Source organism: Xyrauchen texanus, chromosome 21 (genome assembly GCF_025860055.1).
Source record: "Xyrauchen texanus isolate HMW12.3.18 chromosome 21, RBS_HiC_50CHRs, whole genome shotgun sequence".
NCBI classification, from domain to species: Eukaryota; Metazoa; Chordata; class Actinopteri; order Cypriniformes; family Catostomidae; genus Xyrauchen; species Xyrauchen texanus.
In genome coordinates this window covers 27,218,893-27,245,593 of record NC_068296.1, presented here as the reverse complement: position 1 = coordinate 27,245,593, position 26,701 = coordinate 27,218,893, and the positions used below count along the sequence as shown (strand labels likewise).

At 37.9% G+C, this 26,701-nt stretch overlaps 2 protein-coding genes across 6 annotated transcripts in view; both read left to right on the top strand.

Annotated features, from left to right (window-relative positions):
- LOC127661390 (solute carrier family 66 member 2-like) overlaps positions 1 to 16,151 on the top strand; it is an 86,349-nt gene extending 70,198 nt beyond the window's left edge. Inside the window, exons 5-6 of one of the 4 annotated variants that reach the window (XM_052152057.1) lie at positions 8,616 to 8,811; positions 16,099 to 16,151. In XM_052152057.1, the coding sequence (XP_052008017.1) occupies positions 8,616 to 8,790 (175 nt within the window). In that variant the 3' untranslated portion in view covers positions 8,791 to 8,811; positions 16,099 to 16,151. Of the gene's footprint in view, positions 1 to 8,615; positions 13,180 to 13,266; positions 14,418 to 14,452; positions 14,580 to 16,098 lie in introns of those variants that run through there. The other 3 variants (XM_052152058.1, XM_052152056.1, XM_052152055.1) reach the window with 3 other exon arrangements.
- Positions 16,152 to 16,924: 773 nt separating this feature from the next.
- The window catches only part of LOC127661389 (potassium voltage-gated channel subfamily G member 4-like), a 64,517-nt gene continuing 54,740 nt past the window's right edge, over positions 16,925 to 26,701 (top strand). The window contains exon 1 of one of the 2 annotated variants that reach the window (XM_052152053.1): positions 16,925 to 16,968. The gene's annotated coding sequence lies outside the window, so the exon portion shown is untranslated. Of the gene's footprint in view, positions 16,969 to 22,235; positions 22,370 to 26,701 lie in introns of those variants that run through there. The other variant, XM_052152052.1, reaches the window with a different exon arrangement.

Here is a 26,701-nt window from a genome sequence, read left to right as displayed (position 1 = left end):
AAAGTGTTAAAACAGATTGTTTGTATTACCAAAAGTGATTATCGTCGTGTGACAGTTTTGCAGATTACATTTTTCTAATCTTTGTCAGCATTTGTGAACCAGATGTCACACCTGTTTTAATAACAAGCTCCCCTTCACTTTTCTTTTGATCACATCAGCAAAAATGTATCAAATGATGGATATGTACAGATGTGCGGTGTAGTCAAGCACACCTCGGCATCTTAAAGAGATGATTCAGGTGTCTGGATCACAGTGACGCTGTTCCGGCAGAGTGTGTCAGTCAGTGGACTTATTGCATCCTTCCCTGTAGAGCGCTCAGAACCGGCCTGTAAAATCAGAATTGCAAAGAATCAGCCACGAGTTTTGTGGGTGCGATTGCGCCGTTGCCTAATCTGCACAATTCCTTTAGTGAATCTGACGTTAAACCAGCGTGGGCAAATATCCGGCAAATTCATTCCCCATTCAAGCCTGTGAAGCTGCCCCCTGATAGATACGGTCACAGTGTGCACATGGATATTACATATCGCGATATACACAAAATAGCAAAATCTTTGTCTATTGACACTTTATATCATCACCACGATATATATCAGCATTACGCCCAGCTCTGAACTCAGTGATTTTGACCGTGTCATGATTTTTGGTACCAGAAGGGCTGGTTTGTGTATTTCTGTAACTGATAGGATTTTCACGCACAACCATCTCTAAGTTTACTCAGGTTGGGTCAAAAAACAAAAAACGATAAGTGAGTTCTGCAGACGAATATGCCTTGTTGATGAGAGAGGTCAACGGAAAATGGCCAGATGTTCGAGCTGAGGTAACCTCTCAGTTGTAGTGAGCAGAATGCACAACATGTCGAACCTTGAGGCTGATGGGCTACAACAGCAGAAGACCACATCCAGTACTTTATTAGGAACATAGTGTTCCTCAGGGAGTGTGTATATATAATATATTATAATAGAATATTCCATGCAATGTCCTCTGGTTGATGGAGTCAAAGGTTGCTAAGAGCAAAAACCATGAAGAGAAGATGGCAGCATCCAGGCAGCGTACTTCCAAGCAACTGCCTTTGAGATAATGGGAATGCTAATGGCTAGCTCTCTTTAGGTATATAATGTAACTCCTTGCTGTGGTTGTATACTGCACTTTGGCAAATTTAGTAGATCGTCCATGTATTCAGTGCATACAGAAAATGAATATACTGAGCACAGTATACATTCTGCATACTGCAGGAATAGTATGGTAGTAAGATATTTCAAACATAGCTAATTAATCTCTGACACATCAAAGTGATGATGCACCCAAGCACATATTTGCAATATGTGTCCAGTTTTGTCTTGATCATTTTGTTGCTTTTGCTCAGAGGTAAACAAACAGAACTTTGTGAGTAGAGTTGTTCCCCTCACAGTTGTAGGCTGTTGTGTCTGGGTTAATTAGAGAAGAAAAAGCCATTGGACTAGATCCTCAAATGACTCAATGTGAGCAGCAGTATGCTGGCTTCCTGCACAGTCCCCATTGATCAACCTGAGCAGTGTGATTGAATTAAAGGACCCGCTAGCTTCCATGGCTTGCCAGGGCCAGTACCACAACAGAATTATTCACAGTTGCTCTAGGCCTAGGGCAAAGAACAGCGGAGCAGGGAAGGAGAGAAACGGGAGAAATAAGAGTGTAGAGCAGAATTTTGGAGACATAGAGTAAAAGCAGACCATCTGTTTGGCATACTAATTTGTATGACTTAGCACACCTTAATGGGTTTGATCGATCTGCATGCATATTTCATAATTTCTTCTGTTGAGGTGGGCCTCTCAGCCATTGTTAAAATGTGCCATAGTTTTGAAGAATCTTGTGTAACACTAGCCATGAATGGTTCATATCTTCCTCTGACACATTCTCAAGGTTTTGTTTTCATTATTTCTCTTACCATTCAGTAGGTGTATACAGATTAACTGTGGCCACTGTACACCTTACATTAACATGTTTCTTATCCAGATATGTGGAATGTTTTGGCTTGATTGCATTTACAATGCATCCTCAATGTCATTGGATAGAGATCCATTCGTACTTAACTGCACAAAATATTTATTCTATTATGTAATTTTATGCAATTAATGAAAATGCATAAAAGTGAATGGGGTCCGACACTTTTAAGCTCTAAAAAGCACATCAAGGCAGCATGAAAGTAATCTATATGACTCCAGTGGTTTAATCCATATCTTCTGAAGAGATCCAATCAATTTATATTGAGAATCTACTAAAATAAAAGTTTTTTTAATGTAAATCTTGCCAGTTCAGTCAAGTATTTTCTTTCTTTCTTTCTTTCTTTCTTTCTTTCTTTCTTTCTTTCTTTCTTTCTTTCTTTCTTTCTTTCCAGCCTACTCCCCTGTCTTTTCCCTCAGTGTAAAGATTAGATTGTCAGGTTGAAGAGGATCAATTGTACTCTTGTCAGTGTTGAGTTCAGGGCTGTTCAGTGTGGACTAGGATTTCTGTAACTGTGGCCTCAGTTCTCCTAATCAATGCAGTAATCAGTTCCACGTCTCTCACAGGCCCTGAAGCATTGCTCGCTGTTTGCAGAGCACTTCTTTCATCTGCTGTCAATCGGCAAGGGCTTAGAGGAGAAGGTGAGAGAGGAAAGAGGGTGGTTTGTTTTCATGAGCGAGAAAGGGTGCGTTTGAGTTTGGGAGCAATCTGAAGACTTTATGTTCTCAGGTTGGAAGATTGAGAACTATTAAGTGGTTTTCTGTCTCCTTTGTGTGGCAGCACTGTTTTCAGTGCTCTTGTACTGATGACCTCCCCCCTTAATTACCTCATTAATGTTTCATCCTCATTAATGATGTTTGGAGATGGTCTCTTTGATGGGATCTTTGGTCATATATAGTGGACATTTTCTTCAAGATCATATAAAAAAATTACACTTTCAATTGAGATTTCCATGTAGTGTACAAAAAAATATTACTGTTTTTCACATTTAAGAATAATAGTAATCAAAAATAAGAAATGGCACAATCTGACACATATTGTATGGGATTTGTGTAGTGACCAAAAATTGACAAATCAAAATGATTTTATAATTTAGCTTCTTCAAAGTAGTCACCCTTTGCCTAGATTACAGCTCTGCACCAACAGCTGTCAACCAACTTCATGAGGTTTCCACCTGGGATGCTTTTTAAACATTATTGAAGGAGTTCACGCTTATGATGCTCACTTTTTGAGTGCTGTTTCTACACTGTTCGATACAGTTCACCCATAAAAAAAATAAAAAATTCTTATATATTTATTTATCTGAAGGTAGTTTAAATTTGTCTTCAAAACTAATTTCAAACATTTAGGCAGACACCAATAGACCAAAAGGCTTTTAAAATTATGAGAAACAGATTCAGTCAAGTGTGTCCAAACTTTTAACTGGAAGCATGTATTATTAGTGTCCCAAACAATACACTATACACTAAGAACTTACAGAATGAACTATGCACTCAGCCATGTAGTGTATGAATTTTCCAAGTGTAGTATCGTTCCCCCATTTTTTAAGCGTTTGCTGTTAAACAGCTGATGGAAGTGACATTTCAAACATAAGTGTTGTGTTGCTGCTAGCTTTAGAGCACTAGCCACCCTCAGTTCAACACTTATACCTCAATAATATACATATTCACACAGCATGGTATGATGGTAAAGCATTTAAATAAATTTTGTATGGTGCTGTCTTCACAGAAGTTTCGCTAGTTGTCATATTCTCCATTATTTACAACTGTTTTGCCAGATCATCATCGTTGACGGTATGTTGCTATGAACGGCAAGCCGCATACCCTGAGTGCACGAAGTGTCCAACATTCCACACTTCCTTTTGATGGTTGAAAAAGTGCATTTACTGTATACTTGTAGTACACTTCTTTTTGTTGTATTTTCAGTGTAAACTTACTACTCGCACTACTTCAAATCAAAATTATGTAAAATAGTGCTGAAGTGTATGGTTTGGGACTCACCTATTATCATTTTGGAATGCTCAATTTGGCCCAGTTTCAAAACAAGTACAAAATAACTTTTTCAAAACAACAGCTATAAAGAGGCCATATCCATATGTTTTTATTTTCCTAATGTCATTATTTTTCAATGTATCGATGGAATAGTATATATAATGCCTTTTAGTTTTCCTGGGGCACTAACTCTCAGTGCCGTGTGGACAAAGACTTTGATAATATGACGCCTAATCTTTGTGATTTAGCAGAGCAGTGTTTTATAAACAGCAAACTTTATCAATGCAAATCAGATGGAAATGTTATTTTGTACAGCCACCAGGAGATTTTCCTGTATCCTCATTGCAAAATCTTCCTGTGCAACCAAAACAGTGCAAATAAAGTGTTAGCCAACAATATAATGGTAAAAATAAATTTCATATGAAGATGGGTGAGTAACATCATCAAAAAGACAGGAAAGAAGAATGTAATATTTCATTACTGTAGTTGTTTGCGATGTAAAAGACAAATTTCTCTAGTCGAGCTGACCGACAGCAGGGTGGGAAGTCCACAACCCATCTCTCTCTGTCTGTGACGGCTGATGTATAGTCTGCACTCATTTGTAGGCCATCTTTCTCTCGCTTTCCACTCGGATGAAATGAATGAAGGAATTCGGCATAAATTCCGCTGGGAAAAGAAGGATGTATGGGTGCCAGAAAACGCTGTCTCTCCCTGCATACAAACACTTCGCTTCTCTCTGGAAGTTTTTAAAGCATAACTTTTATCTGCTTGTCATAGAGGATAGAAGTACAACTGACATTTGCAAAACATTGTGCCTCGGAAGGTCGTCTCCTCCAAGCATCCTTGAGGAGGTTTGGCCCTGCTTTGACTAATATAAAGCAGGTGACATCTCAAATGTTACAGGATGAGAAGAAATTAATTCTCTTCACCTTATACGGTCAATTTAAAATTTGAATTAAAATGCTTCTACATTAAATTCTCAAACAGACCTGAGCAATTTTTATGAGGGCTTATATGCCAGAAGTTAGGCAATGGTTTTGTGCTGTGCAACCAATGGAGTCTACCAGCTGCCTCTCCCCTTCACATTTTTATGCAAGTTGAAAAATTGCATCCTCTATATTCAATTAAGTATAACTGAAATTTGCACCCTGCTGCAGTCCATTGCACAGGAATTCAGAATCTTGTAAATGTGTGAGATATACAGATGTATGACTATATCAAGGCGTGGATGGGACATTGCACAATACATTAGTCTGATGTGTGTGTGTGGCACCTTAAAAAGATTTCAAATGAGGTTCATTTATCAGAACTTTATAGCTGACTGGGGCTCTTTCCAAACACTAAGGAACTTTTTTATTTGCAGTTGCAGGAAAAACTAAATGATCCCTTGGATTTACCATGGATTTCTACATAATTTGTCAAAACAAAAATAGCTGTATGCACACTGAATAAAGATACAGCCTAGAAAAATGGTCTGGCAAAAATACATTAATTATTAAATTTTACATTTGCATTGTGAAAAAGTGAAGAGTTAATTAAAAGCCAGACAAACAGGAATCTGCCTTTCCCCTACTGTCACTCACTCGACGTTGTGTCGATTGTAGTGACACAAGGGGCTTCTTTCAGAGTCTCAGAATATGCAAACAGAATTTGCATGTCCCGCCCCCGGACATACGGTTCTAAAAGGCCCATCTGTTGCATCTGTTCAGTCAGATTCTTTCTTCGGAGCCGAGCGGTTGTGTGATCAGTGAGCTGAAACATTCACTTCTGTTCCACTCACCTCTAAGAACATTGCTGTTGGATCCTACTGCACATTACCAGGGGCTTTCTACCTTCTCTGCACACCAGTGCAGTCCACGCCCCTGGCAGATTTTGCCCTGACACCGACCCTTTCTTAGGTTCGCATTCAAGGGCCGGGTGTACCAGTACAAGGTCCTCTCCTTCGGCCTGTCCCTTCCCCCTTGCGTCTTCATGAAGGTCGCAGAGGCCGCCCTTACCCGCTAAGGGAAGTGGGCATCCACATACTCAACTACCTCTACGACTTTCTGATCTTAGCTCACTCTAGAAAGGCACTATGCGCTCACAGGGACCAGGTGTTCAGGCACCTCAGCCGTTTAGGGCTTCAGGTCAACTGGGAAAAGAGCAAGCTCTCCCCGGTTCAGAGCATCTCTTTTCTCTGAGTGGAGTTAGACTCAATGATAGTGTGCCTCACAAACGAGCGCTCGCAGTCAAAGCTGAATTGCCTTTCGTCATTAAAAATAGGCTCAGCGTTCCTTTAAAACAGTTCCAGAGGCTCCTGGGGTATCCTCAGCCGCTGTCGCGCCGCTAGTGACTCGATAGTGAGTTGCGAGATGGACATGGCACCACGGCATCCCTTCATCAGGTAATGGGGGTTACACTAGTAACCTAGACGTTCTTCGGTACTCCTGAGTACTGAAGAACTTTGGTCTGACTTTTAATTCACATACAAATTGCACCTTTTGTACCATGCAAATGTAAAATTTAATAGATTTGCTAAACCTTTTTTCTAGTCTGTACCTTTATTCAGTGTGTGGCCAGCATTTAATTTTTTTTATTCATAATTTCTTCATACAATTTGCAACTAACTCACAATAATAGTAGTGCTCTCAGTAGATTAACACTTTTAATCACGGATTCTCGCATAATTTTTTGTATTTAATCGCGAATTATCGCAGATTTTGAAAGTGAGTACATTTTCTCTCGAATGCATTTATTTCCATTTTAGGAAAGAAAACAAAACAATAAGAATCAATATAATACTTTATTAATGTTTTATTAACTTTATTTTCCAAACAAAGCCTACCACAGTATAATAGGCATTCCATCTCTTAAATTCTTATCCTCTACAATATGAATCTGATGGTAGACTGTAATCTATCCGCTTTGTTACAGCAATCGTGAAGCCACGTTCTTGATTTGTTTCAAGCCACATTGGTGATAATTAAGACTCGACGTGCATCTGTGGTCATTAAAATGTGCCTTATTTAGGCTGAAAATTTCTGTTACATGTACCATCTGGAGTTCTTTTGTAATTAAAATAACTTCAAGAGCTCCTTTCACCATCATTTGATCCCTGGCACGGATGCTTTGGAGTCATTACACACACACGTTGTTTGTGGTGTGTGTGTATCAGTAAAATGACTCGGGCCGGACACATCGCAAAAGTTACGCCCTTCTAGCCATTGTTTATGTTCATTTATGCTGTAATTAATGTTAAAATTCTTTAAATGTGATTAATACAAATTAAACCGTTAAACCTTTCAAACGAATTGCATGCATTCATTTGAACAGCTCTTAATTAGACAAACACAGTCTTCTTAAACAAATAGATGATACCCATGTAACCATTCACAATGCGGGGTGGAAATAGTATGTGAACCCTTGGATTTAATAATTGGACCCTTCTTTGTCAGCAATAACCTCCAACCATCAAATGTTTCCTGTAATTGAGGATTGTACCAGCACTACAGTCAGAAGGAGTTTTGCTCCATTACTCTTTGCAAAACTGTTTCAGTTCAGCAATATTCTGTAGCTGTCTGGTGTGAATAGCTCACTTGAGGTCTTGCCAAAGCATCTCAATTGGGTTGACATCAAGGCTCTGATTGGGCCACTTTAGAAGGTGTATTTTCTTCTGTTGAAAAATTTCTGTTGATTTACTTCTGTACTTTGGGCCATTGTCCTGTTGCATCACATGTTTAGATTAAATTGGCACACAGATTAATTAGCCTTACATTTTACTGCAAAATGTCCTTATAAACAAGTTGTCCAGGCCCTGAGTCAGATCAAAATGTATGACTAGTTTACTCATTCATTAGGAAGTCCAAAGGTCCACATACTTTTTCATGTAACTGTATTTTTCAACCTTATATTATAGAATCATGTTACAATACCTACATTATGCAATGCTTGGTTGTAAGTATCACAGCAGTTTCCTAGTGAAATAAATACTAGAAGCGCAACAACAACAATGACATTGATTTAGTTTTACACCAATCAGAAGTAAAACGGCAGATTATTCATTTATAAACACTAACTTTTTTCATGTTCCTCACACAGTGCTATCTTATAAACAGTTTAACTGTAGTGCATGACTTATAAGGTGATATATTTTACAAGATGTTCTAATTTGATTAAATTGTGCAGTCCAGCAGAGCATGTGCGCTGACATGTGAGCCGAACGTGTCATAGAAGAACCAGAAAATTATGTGGTTGCTTTAGCAAATGCATTTGTCATTTTTTTAAGGTTGTTTTTCAACAAACGGCTTCAATAGTGATTGTACTTTCAAAATTTGGACATGAACTTTATAAACTGCAAATGCAGAAACTGAATTTGAGTTAAAAGGTGGTATTGAAACGTCTGAGTGCAACAACCAAATTCTTTGGAAAATAGCTAATTGGGCTTTGAGACACTTAATTTACATACAATAGACCCACAGTTTGCACACCTACACCCACAGTAGCACAAACACTCCCACCCATGGCCAGTTGCGCTTTGCACTGGCATGCGCTTAGAATTAGCGCTCTCACGAAAATTGGATAAGACACTGCGCACGGCAATTGGATACGACGTATTTCAACTTTACTAGAATGTTGTAGTAAAATTCCCTCTTTCTCTCTCTTTTTCAGCGTGAAGATGGTGCTTCTGTGGACCGCTGGTGACATCTTTAAGACTACGTACTTTGTGATCAATGAAAGCCCCACACAGTTCATGGTGTGTGGTGCAGTGCAGATCTTAATTGACATTGCTATTCTGCTCCAGGTGGGCTACTATGGCCAAGACTCCAGAATCAAACTGGGCTGAATTCACTTTTGAAGAATAAAGGTGATGTTCATCACTCCTACACAAGGACATACTACTTGCTACAAGCTTTGTCCAGATCAACATGCTTTTACTTGCTATATTTTTGTAGAAATACATACACTACTTGGCCAAATGTATGTGATCACCCCCTTGTAATTAACATGTTTGTCTATTTCATCTACAATCATTACTAGCAGAAAGATGCATGAAATCAAGCACACAGCCTTGCAATCTCCTTTAAAAAAAAAACATTTTAATAGAATGGGACATAACATTTCTGTTCCAGCATGAAAATGCCCCTGTCCACAAAGTGCGGTCTATAAAGAAATGGTTTACTGAGTCTGTTGTGGATGAATTGGACTGAACTGAACACTTTTAAGATAAATTGGAACACTGAAAGAAAGCCAGTCCCCATTGTCCTACATCAGTGCTGACCTCGCTGATACTCTTGTCTCTGAATGGAATCAAATCCCCTTAACCATGTTCCAACATCTAGTAAAAAGCCTTGCAAAAAGAGTAGAGGTGGATATACAGTAGCAGCAAAGGAATGGCAGCTTCCTATTGTTGTATATAGTTTTGAAATTAATGTTCAACAAGCACATATTAGTGTGGAGTGCAGATTAGAGGTTTGCACAGGCTTTAACATGAAGCCCATACTTGAGACTTACTGCTAGAAGACCAAACTCGATCCTTAATCAAAATCACTCACTCTCTTTATACAGTATTTTCTTCTGTAAGCAAGTAAATTTGTTGCAATAGGCAGTAATTTATGTAAGTATCATAGACAACATTCAAGATAGTTTAATAACAGTGAACATACACAGTTTTAACAAAGCAATGTGGCCCTTCAATGCACCAGAGTAAAAGGAAAAAATATTTGGTTAGGTTTATCAAGCGCAAAAACTGTGCTGGCTGAAGAACAATCTGGAACCATGTGTAACAGTGTAAGGGTCTTCTTTGTAGCTTGACCTTCTTGAAATGTTGAATCTTCATGACGCCTGCACTAAACAAAAAGCAGTGCTACAAATGAAATACTTTTTTGTAAATTTGCACAATGTCTAAAAACTTGGGTGGTCCTGCGCGAGACACTAAAAACAGCAAGACGTGGCGCAAGGATCAAAGATGTCCATCCAGCACATGTTTACATTGAAAAATAATTTTAAAAACAGAGCAGATGCTCACAAAAATATGTTTGTGTGAACAGATCCTAACTCGTCTGTTTGCACTTGTTTGTAAGTAAGAGCACGTGCAGGAAACAAACTACATTGACCTATTTTTTCATTAGCCAATTCATACAAGAAAAAGGTACCTGAACCCAACAGGTTTGTCGGGACCCGCCAGGTTTGGGTCGTTTTTCAGACCTTTAGTTTGGATGTCCACATTCTTTGGACCCTGTAATTAATTTTTTGTGACAAAACACCTATGTTTAGTTGCTCTTTTTTTTCTTTCCTTAAAGTGTTACACTTCTTTCAAAGACTACTTAATATGCATCAGCCAAAGATGTTCCATCCCAGTACCTTTCTTAAAACAACCAAGATAAAAATCCCTTTAATTCTTTCAACAAATACATCCACTCCAAACTGCAACACAATTAATGACCCTTTCACTTTATTGTTTTAGAATGTATTTTTGCTAGCTTTTGTGAGAGCCAAAACACTCTTAGTGCAATTGAACCAATGTGGAACTTTGAGAGCATGTGCCAAATGCATCTGCCACAAATTGGATTCAAACTGCTAGCTCATTTATCATATATTTGTGGTCCTTTTTAATGCACTGTTACTTGCGTAGCTGCTCAGAAAAAATCATATTTTAGAAAATGTATTAATGTTCGACTTCTAAATCTGAGCCTTTGAGTCAAGACCATTTGCTGATGAATGATTCTATTACCTAAACTTTAATTACCTAAAGATTTCAGTGGAATGGCATGAGGGTATGCCATAAATATATAAAATAAAACTGATTTATAAAGTTTAATTACATAACTAACATGAAGAAAATAAAAACAGATAGATTAGTTCAGTTTTATTATTAACACCAATCAGTAGTCCCCTTTCAACAAAGTAATTTCGCTGAAGGATCATTTAATGGCCATTATTTATAGTATTGGTGCCAGTATTTGACAAATGCAGTATAGTTTTGTCCAATGGAAAATAAATTGCATATATGCTTTCAGAAGTTTTCAGTAGCTTTCTTGGGTTGATAGTCTACAGTACTTTGTCCTCAAAGATAACAACGATTACCTCTCCACTTGAGCACAACCCGTATATATTGTCCACATGTTTATCAATGCATGTCATGGCAAGATGAAGGGCAGCCTGCCCTCAAATATTGACATTTTGACTTTTTTTATGTGAAAGTTGATAGGACTGGTGATAAAAATGCCATCACCTCAGCTTGGATGCTGGTGCTGTTGATCAGCTATGATGAGTTCTCATCATAAAATAGTTCCACTCCATTAACTTACCGTTCATACAGGCTCTTTGAGATTATGTAATATTTATTGCTGCAAAGAAAGGTCACTATAACTTTAAATCCTGCTCTAGTGCCAGGATACTCAGGTGGACACAAATGTGGCCTTTTAAAATGCATTTTCAGATCTCTGTTGCTTTTTTGATTTTCTCTCTACGTCCCTGCCAACGTTTCACTTTAGGTATTTTGAAATGTTGATGGAAAGTTTAAGCCTGGTGACTCCTTCGGTATTAGTCTAAATTCAAAGTTTAGATGTTTGTTATTAAGGATGTTCACATAATCGTTGTCTCTCAGCTGTATGAGCAGGTTTTATTGGCACTAGTTCTCATTATGTGTGTGAGGTAAATCTTTGCTCTATTGTTTTGTTAATCTCCTCAGCATTATCAGCAACTATGGCCCAAGCAAATCTCAAAACAAAATGTTTATTCATATAAAAATATGCAAAACCAAGCCACTCAAAATACATGTTGAATACATTGCAGTATGTTCTAATAGCATATGGAACTATGTGCCTGCCACTAATGTTAAGGAGACCTCTTGGACAACGTACATCGTGTTTGTCCAGTCAGTACACTCCAGCAGAGGAAAGTTTTATTGCTCAGTAGACTTAACGGAGTCATATCAGTTATGCTTAATTTAACTATCAACATTGTCTCAGATGTTTCTCTCAAAACTTCAAAGTGGCGGAAAAAAATAATAGACACAAATTAAGCAATTGTGAAATACAGTAAGCGTATAGAGCTACGAAAAGTAACGTGGGTCGCTCTGGCAATTAGAAACATTTGAGTTCAGAATGAAATCTCTTGCATTTGGTATTTTTTTTATATTTTCTGAAACTTTAAGACCTCTTAGACATGAGTTTTTTGTTTTGTCTTTGGTCAGTAGAAATGTTTGAGAAGCAGGACACTTTAGCAAAGTCTCTATTTGCTCCCCATGTCATCCCAATGATGTCTAGGAGAAACAAATAGAGGTCTGCATGGGCCTTAAAATGAAACTCAATCCTGACTCGTACCCGAGACCGTGTGACCCTGCCCGGCCCAAACGATACAGTCAGGTTTTAAGCCCGAACCGAACCTGAAATCACTTACTATCTAATTTCTTCTCCTAGCAAGTACTGTTGCAATATTCTGTATTTTATGTAAGCATATATGCAATATTGGTAACATTACTGAAACAGTAAACATACATAGTTTTAACAAGGCACAGCAGCCCCCAAGTACACTAGAGTAGAAGGTGAAAAAAGCATTGACTTACCATTTATTTGCTGAAGCTTCATTTGTTGCAGAACATTCTGGAATAAAATGAAATAATGCAACAGTCCCTTCTATGCAGCCTGAACTTGTTCAGATTGTTGAATCTTTGTGACAACCATCTAGACGCAGTGCAAAGGATGAAAATTTGAAGTTCATTCTTGTTTTGTTTCAACAGCCATGGATTTCTTTCTAATGTATCTGTTTATATTTGTACACTTTCAGTGGTTTTTTTTCTTCTTTTTCACATGACTGGTAAATAGCTTTATATCTTTATCAAACTCTTCTCTCATCTTTCAAAGAAGAAATCACATTGACGAGCAAGAAAATGGCCTTTTATGTGTTTAATGTTGTGTGATAATGACTGATTAATGTTGCCTTAATGGTCTGAACATTTTTGTCATTTAATTCTGAAGGTGCCTTGTTGACATCAAATCAACCTGTCTTTATGAATAATAATACATTTTATATACAGTGTGTATATATTACTATACACTGCATAAAATAAATTATTATGGACTTAATATCCTTTTAAGAGATATCAAGATCAGCACATTCTGTATGCAACCTTTAGTTTGGCATTTGAATGTACAGGTATTGTCTTGTAAGCAAATGACTGGGAGTAAGTGTTACTGCACAGTATGAAATAATTCCTGTTTCGCAATAAAGAAACAATATAAAAATAACCAAACAATTCTCTGTATTTTGTTCATGATATAATGTCATTTATTTATTTGTAATGCTTTTATTTTTTCAGCTACCTATCCTTGGACCTGCAACCACAGTCCTGCTGTGCAAATACTGGATGAGCCTACACTGTCAGCATGTTATGAAACAAGATCTATATTGCTTGTTGAATTACTTTTTATTTACAGAGTGCTTTGGATTTTCAAAGCTCCAGCAACATACTTTATTTATATAACATCTACTGCATGATTGCACATTTTAAATGATATGTAAATTGCTTGTGTGTCCAGTGTAGCGAAGTGTACAACTGAAAATTTGTGCTCCCGATGTGAGGCAGGAGACAGTGAATGACCAGATAATCAAAACAATCTCACTGTTTAGAAAGTGTTCGGCTCTACCAAATTCTGACCCACAGTACTGAACCTGATGGCACTGCACTTGGTGGCTTTACATACGTTACAGAAGGGCCCCAGAATTAAATATTTAAGACTGCGAGCAAGACTTGATTATGGATGAGAGATTAAGGCGACAGGATACCTGTATCCATCCATTATTCGAAGCCCATACATTAATTATATGGTACAGGATGTCAGATCGATGAATGCAGGGATCATGGGTGTTCTCTCTCGACCCCAGGGATGCGAATGTTCGGGTGAGCGATAGAGTATCCTGATGCAGGGGCTTGACAGGGAAAGGAAAGATTGAGTTACCGCATTCACTCATTTTGTATCACCTACTGTAGACACTTTCCAGAACAATGATGAAAGGAGACGATTTGTGATTCAAATGTTCCTGCAGCACAAACAATGCAAGAGGTTGATGAGCAAGGATTTTTCTTTTGATATTTTGCCATGGAATTGTTCTGAAATGTACTCTTATGATACATTAAGGGTTCAAGTTGTCACAGACTGTCTCCCTCATGTCTTCCTAGGACACTTGTTTTGAAGTTTCACCTGGACTACATCTCCCATTGTTCACTGTCCTTATCACTTCCATCTGCTCTTCATCATCTTCGAATGTATTCCACTCTCTCATTTAGCTCCTTGTGTATAGATACCCTCTAGTTTTGTTCATTCAATTGTCAGTCCTTGAAGTGTTATATTTACTGGTTTGTTGTATTGTCATGTTGTGTTAAGTTATGATGTTAAGCTTTAATGTTTGTTCCACTCCAGAGTTTGTTCCACTCCTGCATTTATTATTAAAAGTTTGAAAAGTATTCACTCCCGCGTCTCCTCTCTTCCTCTCCACGACAATAGTGTTACAGAAGGACTGACCTGACAAGATGGATCTACTGGCAGTGAGAATCCTCCTCCTTGAGCAAGGGGACCGTCCAGTTGAGGATCATGTATGTGAGTTTCTCCAGCTAGCCAATTTGTTGCACTATGGAGACCACTCTCTTGTGGTTTACTTCAGGGCTGGTCTCAATAGTGCACTAAAGGAGCTAATGTTTCCGGCGGGTCCTCACTGGACGCTACTCGAGTTTGTGGAGGTGGCTCCCACAGTGGATGCCCCCAAGGCTTCCACGGCTCCTCCCTCCAAGCCTGCCACATTCAACGAGCCATCACCCATGCCTACCACGGTCATCAAGCCAGAGTCAATGTCTGTAGCCTCGACCGTCCTAGAGCCAGTGCATGTTGCCTCGACTGTCCCAGAGCCAGTGCTTGTAGCCTCGACTGTCCCAGAGCCAGTACCTGTAGACCCTTCTGTCCCAGAGCCTGCTTTCACGAAGCTTATTGATCTTTATTCCATTCCGACCCATATGCCCACCCAGTGTACTCCTCTGCTGGCTCTGCCCAACATTATGGACACCCTAGTTCCATCCAGTACCCTGGTCCTTCCTCCTTTGCTAGCACTTCCTCCTCCACCTCCTGGTCAGCCGGCTCCTTCCACATCACCAGCTTGACCTTCGTTCCCTGCAAAACCATGGTCATGGGGAACCTCATTTCATCCGACTCCACCTAGACCCTCTGAGCCCTGGACTCCACCTTGGCCCTTCGTTCCCTCTGTCCCACCTCAACTCTATGTCCCTTTGGCTCCACCTTGGTCCTTCAGCCAATCGGCATCTCCGGGGTTCCTCGTCCCTCCAGCTCCGCCTTGGTCAGTCAGTCACCTCTCCGATCCTCCAGCTACGCTTCAACTCTCTGAGTCTCCGGCTTCACCGGGGACCACCTTCCCTATGGCTCCACCTCTATCCTCATATCCCCCAGCTCCACCTAAGTTGGCTCCACCCTGTCCCTTCGAGCCGCCTGCTACTCTACGGTTCCCTGGCTCCGCCTCTCACGGCTCCACCCACAGAGTCTTCCATGGCTCCTCCAGCGGTTCCGCCCGCAGAGACTCATCCTCTAATGATCCACCTCCTGGCCCAGTCCCTGCCCTGTGGCTGCATGTGGCAACATGAAGCCGCCCCCCAAGCCTCCTGATCGTCTCCCTTGGATCCTTCCTCACCTTCTGCATCACCCCACTCTCAACTCACCTTTTTTTGGGCACCATGAGTTGCCCCTTAAAGGGGGTGGGGGGTAATGTCACAGCCTTTTTCCCTCATGTCTTGTTTGGACTCTTATTTTGAAGTTTTCCCCTGGACTACATCTCCCATAGTTAACTCGCCTTAACACTTCCATCTGCTCCTCACCTGTATTCCATTCCCTCATTTAGCTCCTTGTGTGTATATATATATATATATATATATATATATATATATATATATATATATATATATATATATATATACCCTCTAATTTTGTTCATTCAATTGTCAGTCCTTAAAGTGTTACATTTAATGGTTTGTAGTATTGTCACGTTGTGTTAAGTTATGATGTTAAACTTTAATGTTTGTTCCACTCCTGCGTATATTATTAAAAGATTGAAAAGTATTCACTCCTTCTTCTCGTCTCTTCCTCTCCAGGACACCAGCATTACACAAGTCAATGAAACAACAAAAACAAAGTGTCTCCTGTGAACAGTCGTCTGCACGTATGTCATGAGCAAAGAAATGTAATCGAGCTTCAAATCATTATCGTGCCAAAGAGACTGCAGTCGTCAATATTTATTTGTTATTTTTGTCAGTGTCTCATCCAATAATTATTGTTTCGCTTCAGAAGATTGAACCACTCAAGTTGTATGGATTAGCTTTTTGCTGCTTTTATGTCCTTTTTGTAGCTTAAAATTGTTGGACAAAAACACCTCATGTCTCCATCAAAATATCTTTGTGTTCCGCAGAAGAAATAATATCATAAATATATTTTCAGTATATATAATATATATATATATATATATATATATATATATATATATATATATATATATATATATATATATATATATACACACTGTATTTGGGTGTATATAAGGTGCTCTGTAAAAGTCTGTTTCACAAAAACTTTGTCTTAAAGGGATAGTTCACCTAAAAATAAAACTTCAGGCATTGTTTTCTCACCTCTGTGTTTTAATTTCCCCATATGACTTTCTTTATTTTTCTTAACACAAAGGGAGAACTTTTTGCTTTGAAAAAAATTATGTTGACCATCTCTTCAAGCTTCAAAATGACACAAAAGTATATTCGATAAGCTTTGTGGAGAAACAAACCGAAATCGAATGTATTATTTAGTAAAAATGTTTTCTGACCCTGTACGCGTACTTGAGTCTGCACATGAGCTTTAAAAATCTTTGCATGCAAGCAACAGTAGTTACACAGTAACTGGGGCGATATTAACAACAGAAACACAACATAGCTGCTCAAAAACCAGAGAACAGAACTTACAAACATGAATAAAAGGTAATTTTGCCCCAAAAACATAAGAAATAAGAAATTATATTTTGATTAAAGTAAATTAAGCCTGTGATGCATTTATATATTTTATATTTTAATGCATTTCAACATCTTACTTAGAGTTTGTTTTTTCTTTTCTATTCTTATTCTAAATGGTGATTCTCAATAGATTTTAGTTACTGCAATACAGTATTTTGTTACTATATATATATATATATATATACAATATTTTTTTACATATCATATGCTTTCATAATCATGAGTCTCATGGAATTATTTATTAGACTTCTGAATTATACTTTTATGTCGTTTTGAAGCTTGACGAAGTGGTCACTATTAACTGCCATTGTATGACATCACTGAGAACAATTATTTTTTCACAATTTCTCCCTTTGTGTTAAGAAAAAGAAAGAAAGTCTTATTGGGTTATATACAGGGGTGAGTAAACAATGATTGAATTTGTATTTTTGGGTGAACTAGTCCTTTAAAAAAAAAATGTGCGCAAGTGTACTTAGGACAATTAGTGCTTTTTTAAATGCAAAGGGTGGTCACACCAAAAATTTGTTTAGGTTTTTTGTGTTACTGCACTTTGTATGAAGTTTATTGATAAACAAACATGATTCATGGTATTATTTTTGAAAGCATCCACAAAATATATTATTTCTCACAACTGCCTAAAACTTTTACAGAGTACTGTTTATATATATTATATTTGAGTGATTAGGTGGCCATGTTTTTGGAAGATTCACTCAAATGACTTTCACAGGAATAATGTTGAAATTGCAATAGAGAACAGAAGGAGTTGATTTGTGTGATATATAATGACGGATGGCTCTGTCTCAGCTAGTCAGGTACAGTATGTCTGCTACACTTTAAAACTGCACATGAGATGTCCTGAATCCTGATAATAGCCTGTGTAGCTGTGGGCTGACCTGACTTATGAGTTATGGTACATTTGTCCTTTGCCTTCACAGTGTTTTTCAGTTTATATGCAGTTATGGGAGAGATTTGTGTGTGTGTGTCTGTGCGTCATCTGTGACACGATTGATGTTTTTATTAACTTCCTTAGATGGAGAAACACTTGAAATGTGGCCAAAGGAAGAGAGTCCTTCAACATGATGTGTGTGTTGTCTAACTACAGTGCAATTGTCATATTTCACAGGACATTAGCTTCTTTGATAAGGCCAGCATGCCAAGAAGTATGTATTATAATATAATGTAATACTTTTTGCTTTTTTGAAGTGTGCTGCATATACTGTATGCATATGTGATGAGAGACAGTGTATTCATTTAGAGGGGTGATGTGCTGTGAATGTTGAAGTATGTAGGTAGAGGATATTTTGTTCCTAATTACAACCTGCTAATGGGGTCAAAGGGTCACACTGTACTTTAGTTCTTCACTTGGGTTACCATTACAGATGCCATTACATGTGTGTGCATTTGACAGACATTATTAACCAAAATCTTAGCCAATCAGCTAATCGTTAATCAATCATCAGTGAATTCACACATATTTTGTACACATGTTTTTCTCTTGGCAGCTGCATTCAAGTTAACACACTCAGATGATCTAAACAAATATGGAGCACTTTAATGGAATTACTACACTGAGGGGGCATTCACCAATAATTGTGCCAACTGATAGTATTGTTTATTTGTTTGCGCAGTCTGCGTTTTCTAATGTTAGCACTCAAGTCACTATAGGAAGTATGAAATTCAGGCAACAGCACAAAAATGCCCAAGAAATCTTTGTTGACTTTCACAGTGCAGTTCCCCATCCTCTAGGCTGGTTCTGACTGCAAGGTTGTGTAGTATGCAGCAGACTATGGTGGTCTGGCATTCTTTTCTGGGACTGCACACCATCATTTCACCACTGTGATTTAGGTACCTGAATCTGCTTATTGAAATGTTGAAAGTGGCCTTAATTGTACTGCATGTCTGAATAGATGCCGGTTATGATGCTCTTCTCCATAATTTGATCTTCATTTGATGAATTACTACTGTCATTATCAATAGAAAATGTACACTAATACCACCTGTTTTCCATGGCATTCAAGGAATAGTTCACCCAACATTAAAATAATTTTTACTCTCCCTCATGCCATCCCAGATGTGTATGACTTTCTTTCTTCTGCAAATCACAAAGAATTTTAGAAGAATATCTCAGCTCTGTAGTTCCATACAATGAAAGTGAATGGTGGCCAAAACTTTGTTACTCCTTTTTCATTGTACATCTTGCCATAGCAGTCTCTTGGCTTGATCATGATTTCAAGCTTGATTACACTTTCAAAGAGACTGCTATCAAGATTTATTGTTTTAAAAGGAGTTATAATGTGGTCTGTTCTAACCCAAAACAGATCAGATCACTTCAGGAGAAGTTGATTTAACCACTGGAGTTTTATGGATTACGTTTATGCTGCATGTATATGTTTTTTGAAGCTTAACATTTTTGGTACCCATTCACATGCATTGTATGAACCTACAGAGCTGAAATATTCTTCTAAAAATCACAATTTGTGTTCAGCAGAAGAAAGAAAGTTCTACAAATCTGGGATGGCTGAGAGTAAATGAATATGCATTGCAAACCTGGATGAGCTAGATTGTGTTTGCTAAGTGAATAAGATGTGAAAAACGGTCTGTTTAGTGTATGCCCCTGACTGTTCTGTTGTTATGCTTTTAGCTTTGATATGCTCTCCATTCCTCCATCCTTACTTCTTCTATTCCAGTCATGCATATGAACAATGACTGGAGCAAACTGTGAGAATGCTGGGGCCCTGGGATCCTATTTGTTTAAAATTGTCATAAATGGCTCTTTTAGTTTGCCCAGGCAAAATTATTCAATGTGTTAGCATAATGAGAAGGTCTTGCACACCGCAAGAGGTTGAAATATCTTTCTTGTTACTGTGCTACACTTGGTTGACTTAAGCACTTATCAGCTCAACCACATGGAAAATCTAATTTATTTTCCACAACGTCACACATTAGATTACTGGATTTAAATAGGAGATCGAAGCCATACCTTTATATTACTTTTGCTTTCCTTGCATTTTTTTTCTTTTGTTCTTTTTTACCCATATAAGGTCAGACTGACAGTTCCTGCTGCAGATGTTTCTGTCTTCCAAAGACAAACTGCAGCATCAACAGCAGTTGACAAAAGGACTGCTACATCTAGCCCTCCAGATTTTTATAATTTTTATCATGTGTCTTGATTGATTGTATTACTGTCCAGTTAGGTATGCTCATTCCATTAACACTTAGTCTTGGTCTTCCCCAAACGGATATAAATATGATCTAATATTCCCCAGGTGATATGCAAATATAATTGAGCTTACTTCCATGGTGATGGTGAGTCATGTGACAAAACAAAAGGGCAGTCATCGCAGAGGAATTTGTTTTTGGTTGAAACGGCAACAAATCTACATCTGGTAAGAAACCTAATTAAGTTTTGTCTGATATGCCAACTTTTGCTATCATTTTATGTATCATTTAGTTTTTTATAAGTTCTAAAGATTCTGTTGAATGCTCTATTTTACCTATATGGTAAAAAGTGTTTGTCTCATGTGATTGCTTACTTACACGTAGATTGCAGAGCTACTTAACTTCTATATGCTGGTATAATAACGTCTGGGAGGAGTAAAGCTCACATATAAGCCCTGAACAGTAGACTTTGTCATGTCTTGTAGGGCATTTACACTATGATAGGATATCTGATCTGTAAAAATGCATGAAGTGACCTAGTGTAACTGCCATCAGAGTGGCTTGACTCAGGGTCCATAATTAACTTATTTTTCTGTAAAATAATTTGATGACATACTGATACACCTTGTTTACTAAAGAAAAACTTTAATCTCATAAGTCTATCCCTACAAAGTTTATTGTGGCTGCACATAAATTATGTGTAATAGTCCCTGCATTCAACTACTAAATCAAATATGTAAGGAACAAGTTTTTGTTATAAGTGCCATTTTATTGAGAGACTAATCTTGTGTAACCCTATTTTCACAAGTTAAACTACTGCAAAATACGGCACATTTTAACTACTGTACTTGCAGGTGTGTCATAAAGTTAAATTTGAACCCTGGCTGCACTCATAGACTTCCTTAGCATAAACCTATTTTATAATTTCCTCCCTAACTCTGAATACCCCCCTGGCTCCTTCACACAAGCAATTACCCCTCAGCTTGATTGAGGGCAAACTCTATCTGAGCCTGAATCAATGTGCTTGAATTTGCTACACCATTTTTAAATCAATATCAATTTCTCTCCATCCAATTACAGCTTTTTTCGCTCATTACTGACGATTCAAATGAAACAATCACTAATCGGACCATTTGAATTCACATGGCAGCATTTCACTGTTGTAGTGGAGCTGTTTTCTGCTCACAGGAAATTATGAGCCATGTTTCAATTACTACTGTAATTTTATAATGCACGTAGAGTTTTTCCTTATATGCCTCCATGTAAAGATGAAGAAACATTGATTTAGGTTTTGGGCATATAATGAATATGCAGGGTTAGGAGGATTACTTTTGAAATTTATTCCACTACAGATTACAGAATACATTTGTAACATTCTGTTAGATTACTCAAGGTCAGTAATGTATTTTAAATACTTTGGATTACTTCTTCAGCACTGGTAGATTTTTTTCACTTGTTTTGACTATAAAAACACTGCCAGTACTAGACAAAAGAAATTATGATCTAACTGATCATAAAAAAAGAACATCTGAATTTTCTTGATATAAAAATATGATCGTGCTTGGTAACGTGCATGTAAAATGGCTAGAAATAGCATATTAGCTTAGCGTAAAGATGACAATTTACACAAGGTTTATTTCTATTTCTTCTGCTCCAAACTTACTTTAAACTTACTTCTCTGTCTGCTCGTATGAATGTAACACATCATAAAAATTGTTTCACCGCTGTTCAAATGCACTTTGGATCACATCATTTATATGTATAAATGTATATTCCATCTGAAAGGACTAAATATTAAATTAAGCAAATGACAATAAAAAGTAATCTCTTCAGTAATCAAAATACCTTTTGAATGTAACTGTATTCTAATTACCAATTATTTAAATTGTAACTGTTTTGGAATTCAGTTACTTATATTTGGTATTTTAAATATGTAATCCTGTTACATTTATTCCATTAATCCCCAACCCTGGGTATATATATCTATGTCTGATTTAGATAGTAAATGTTATTGTCTTTTCATCCGTGTTATAGGCCGACCGGATAAATGTACGGCAGCCTGGAAAATTGCTAAGACTCATGGGAAGGCTTTGGAAATGGAGCCTAACCAGGTTCGAAGACATCTGTGTGATTATAAGAGAGGGAAATCACTTTATGGCTTCACTCTTCTCTCTCCTTGCTTTTAAGCAAAAAAACGAATTTACATACGGTATGTTAGCAACACTTTTTCAGGTAAGAACAAATTATATTGGCCTGTCCTGAAGAGTGTTTAAAAAGAAAGGTTATGAGTCACACTGTCATGCTATTTTTCTGGTCAAGATATTTTCAGTCCCTGCACCACACATTTTGAACAGCACTTCATAATTCTAAAGGACAAGCATGGATATTTTACCAAGTTCACAGAAATTCACCAAATAATTATACAACCCTGAGTTGAAATAAGTTTACTAGTTCAGGAGCCACTGATCTCAAAGTGTAACATAAGAAATATATTTTGATTTTATATTGTAAATACTGTATATGTTTTTGTTTTTCCACACTGTCCTCTAGCTTATTATAAAGACATTAATAGCAGCGCAAGAGGAATTTTACAAAACCAAATTATATGTTTCAACCCAGAGTGATCAAAGAGTTATGATCTTGTTTATAGCTTTTTGTGCCATTGGATTAAATAGAGTTTAATATTAAGACTACTGATTTATATCAGTGATAAAGACCAACCATTCAACCAACAACCAACTATGTTGGATTTGTTATTATTTCTTTCTTGTTCGTTTTGGGTGGGAAAAAGATGGTTTCTGTGCTTTAATTAGTGTTCTGATTGTGCGCTATGCTGTAGCTGTGAGACCATTTGCACTGTAAAGCTCTCTCTGAGAAGATGCATCTTGAAAATGTATCACTTTTAAAGCACCGCCAGAACAGCCTGTAGACATCGCAACTCAAACTTTTCTTTTGAGGATCTTGTGCCATGAGCAATAAGATGCCATTTAAAGTTCAAAATAGTTATTTTTGAAAACATAAAAAAATGCATCTCGAGACCTCTGTATTCTGTTCCATTACATCAGTGGTTCTCAAAGTCTGGGGCATGCCCCATGGGGGGTGGGGGGGGAGGGGGCACAGAGGTATTGCAAGGGGGTCGTGGAAGACAGACCCGTCCTCAAATCTCATTCACTTTTACACATTCAACAAAAATTGTGAAAATACATATATGAACCGATGTGCGCAATTTCTTTTCCTCTGCCTTTTCTCCTGCCTTGTTTAAACTTTTGCCTGTCACCGCAGCTCTTGACAGCCGAAAGCTTTAATGTCAGGTGTGCTCATGTAAACAAGGTCATTCTTGCGTGCCCACCAGTTTCAAATGAGAACGTTTTTCTTGTTTCAAAGCCGGGCGTGACCCAAAAAATTGATAACCACTGCATTACGTTGAGCTCTATCCAGCTGTTTTGAAACACAAGGACATTTCCAATGTAACCTCCTCTAAGAAAACATCTGATTGGGGTCAAGTGAACCCACAACCAACTTATATACTCAGGGCTTCCATAGTAATGATTAGTCAACTAGTTGTTCAGCCAACCCTCCAACTGGTCAAATACAAAAATATAAAGTACACATTTGATCAAATTTGTGTAATCATTTATATCGGGTCTCTTGATGATCTGTACGGTGACAGACTGGATGGGCTCAGCTTTGCTGATTAAAAGAGAACAGAGTGAGAATACTTCATTCTCAACCTTTGGCTGGACAATCAAAAAACTTTGAAGCAATTTTTCACAGTTTCAGTGTTGGTGTAGTTTCAGATTTGCAGGGCATTATTCATTCCTACAGTAACAAACAGTTGAGAATAGCCTTGTGTTTTGACAATAAGATTAATCTGACGTCCTTGAAACACCTTGCATTACCCACATTGAAACTGTTCATGCTATTGTCACAACCTCTGGGAAATGCAAATATCTCAAGCGCTAAAGCTAATCAGTGCTTCTATCCACCCATGCTGAACTGTATCTCTTTCTATCAATCACAGCCTCCATCTCTGTCATCTCTGCAATGGTTTTTCCTCATGCCCCCTCATTTTACACCCATCTCTTTGGAGTCCAAACACTTGCAGTGTCCATTGTTCCCATGAAGTCCCCCAGGGTAGGTCCTCTTTGTTAGGTATGACTTGCATTCTATGGGACGTCAAGGGCACCCTGGTCTCATGGTCTGCTCAATCCACCTCCCCTAGTGGCTATTATTGCCCATCTTTTGGGCAGTAATCCCACACATTCTAATTAAACAAGGTCAAAACCATTACAGAGCATTGTATGCGACCCTCCCTGTAACAGTTGAAGGTGAACCACGAATACCTCAAGGCACAGTTAGCTTCAACAGTTAGCGTTTTTCTATACGTAGCATGCTAGCTCTGTCAACTGCTGGTTAGATCCCCACTGAAACAGCTTAAAACAATCTAACACTGTCAGTTTAATATTTAAGGGGGTTGTGTGGCATTAGTGAGCTAGTAAGACTTGGAGAGCAGCTGTCTGACAGCAATACCAGCTGAACATAAGCTTGGCCAGGTTCAGAGATCAGCTAGACCAGCTAAAAACCAACTTGGTTCAAAGACCAGCTTGAACATGCTAAGATGTGTTAACAGCAGGGATGCTATTACCCTACAGCAGGATATAGGGATAAAGTTACAATATGGATATTTTTCATACAGCTCTGCAGTCTATATATTTAGTTACATACTATGAACAGATAAGGGATTTTATGTTTAATTTTCTCCATAGCATCGTTATTCACTGGTTCTCATGTTGTTGTCTCAAATATAAATAGATTCACATGGTTAATCATCCTTTAAGTTTCATTAGGGATATTGTACAACCTAATCATTTTTGGTCCTTTCTAAAACAAAAACTATGTAGCATTAAATAGTTTTGTGCACTTATAGATAAGTTTGTGTGCTTAGTGATAGTTGAGCCGAAAAGGAAAATTCTGTTATTATTTACTCACCCTCATGTTGTTTCAAACACATGGTTCTTCCGTGAAGCACAAAAGGAGTTGTTGGGCAGAATGTCTGAGCTGCTCTTTTCTATCAAATAAAAATGTGGATGGGGATCAGGGGCTGTCAAGCTCCAAAAAAGCACCATCAAATTTTACTTAATTTTAAGTAAGATTTATTTAAGGAAAATATTGTCTTTAAAATCTCACTCTTCACGACATTCAATCTCTTTGTATGAAACAGAGCAGCTCAGACATTCTGCTAAATATCTCCATTTGTGTTACATGGAAGAAAGTAATGTGTACATATTTGGAAGGACATAAGAGTTGCGAAGAGCAAATGATGACAGAATTCTCATTTTTGTGTGAACGATTCTTTTAAGCATTTAAATGCACAACTACAACGACACAGTGAAATGCCAGAACCTCTTTCCTGACCTTAAGTCTGAGCAATTGCTCTCTAATTACAAACAAGTCCATTCAACACAGTAATAACAGAAAATTCAATCATGGGAAACCAAGATAATTTCTGCAATGCTAGGCTTCAATTAAATGTAACACATTTCTTCATCACTGGTAGGCATGAAAAAAGCTGGAATTGCTTTGGAGATTTTTCTTTCTGGGGGTTTCTATTTTAGTTAAAAAAAATAAATAAATAAATAAAATAAATATATATATATATATATATATATATATATATATATATATATATATATATATATATATATTCCTCCTGCTTTTTTATTACACTCACAAGTCTTTTAGCGCAGTGATTCTCAACCCTGTTTCCGGAGTACTGCAGCACATAATGTTTTTATTGTCTCCCTTATTGGACACACACATTTCAGGTCTTGTAGGTTCTCTACTGAGCTGATGAGTTAAATCAGGAATGATAAATAAGGGAGACATCCAAATTGTGCAGTGCTGGGATACTCCAGGAACAAGGTTGGCAAACAGACCAGTGGATCAAGGTTTGGCTTGTTAGCATGGGCAGATAGCCCCTACTTGTTAATGTCGTACTTCATAGAAGGTGAATATCCTGCCAGGTTTAAGTGAAACTTTAATCCTTTTGGCCTTCCGGACATTGGAGTAGATCCAAGCAGTTTTTTGAGAAATTACATTTGCATCTTTTTCAGGCCATCTTCAGGACACCTCATAAAATATTCACAGGCTGGTTGAGGCTGCATCTAGTTCACTCAGTGGGTCTACAGTAACTCACATTGCGGTCTGTGAGCTACTGTAATAACTCTGCTCTTGACATCGGACAGATGAAGTTTTTAGTGGTGTCTTCCCTGTTCCTTCTTTTTCTTCTTTCTTGCTCCCTCATTCTTTTTTATTTTAAATAATGAATGTCCCATGTAAGAGAATCTGAGCTCGGGAAAGACTGAGATCACTGAAAGTGATCCTGAGCAGTGTGGGTTAAGTTTCCATGCAGCTTTAAGCACTGGTCAAGGAAGCAGAAGATAAGTAACTACTGACGTGGTAATGAGAATCACATGGTCTGTGTAGACTGGAGAGAGAAAGCGTTGCTTTTACTGGCTCCGGGGTCACACATCAGTGTGCG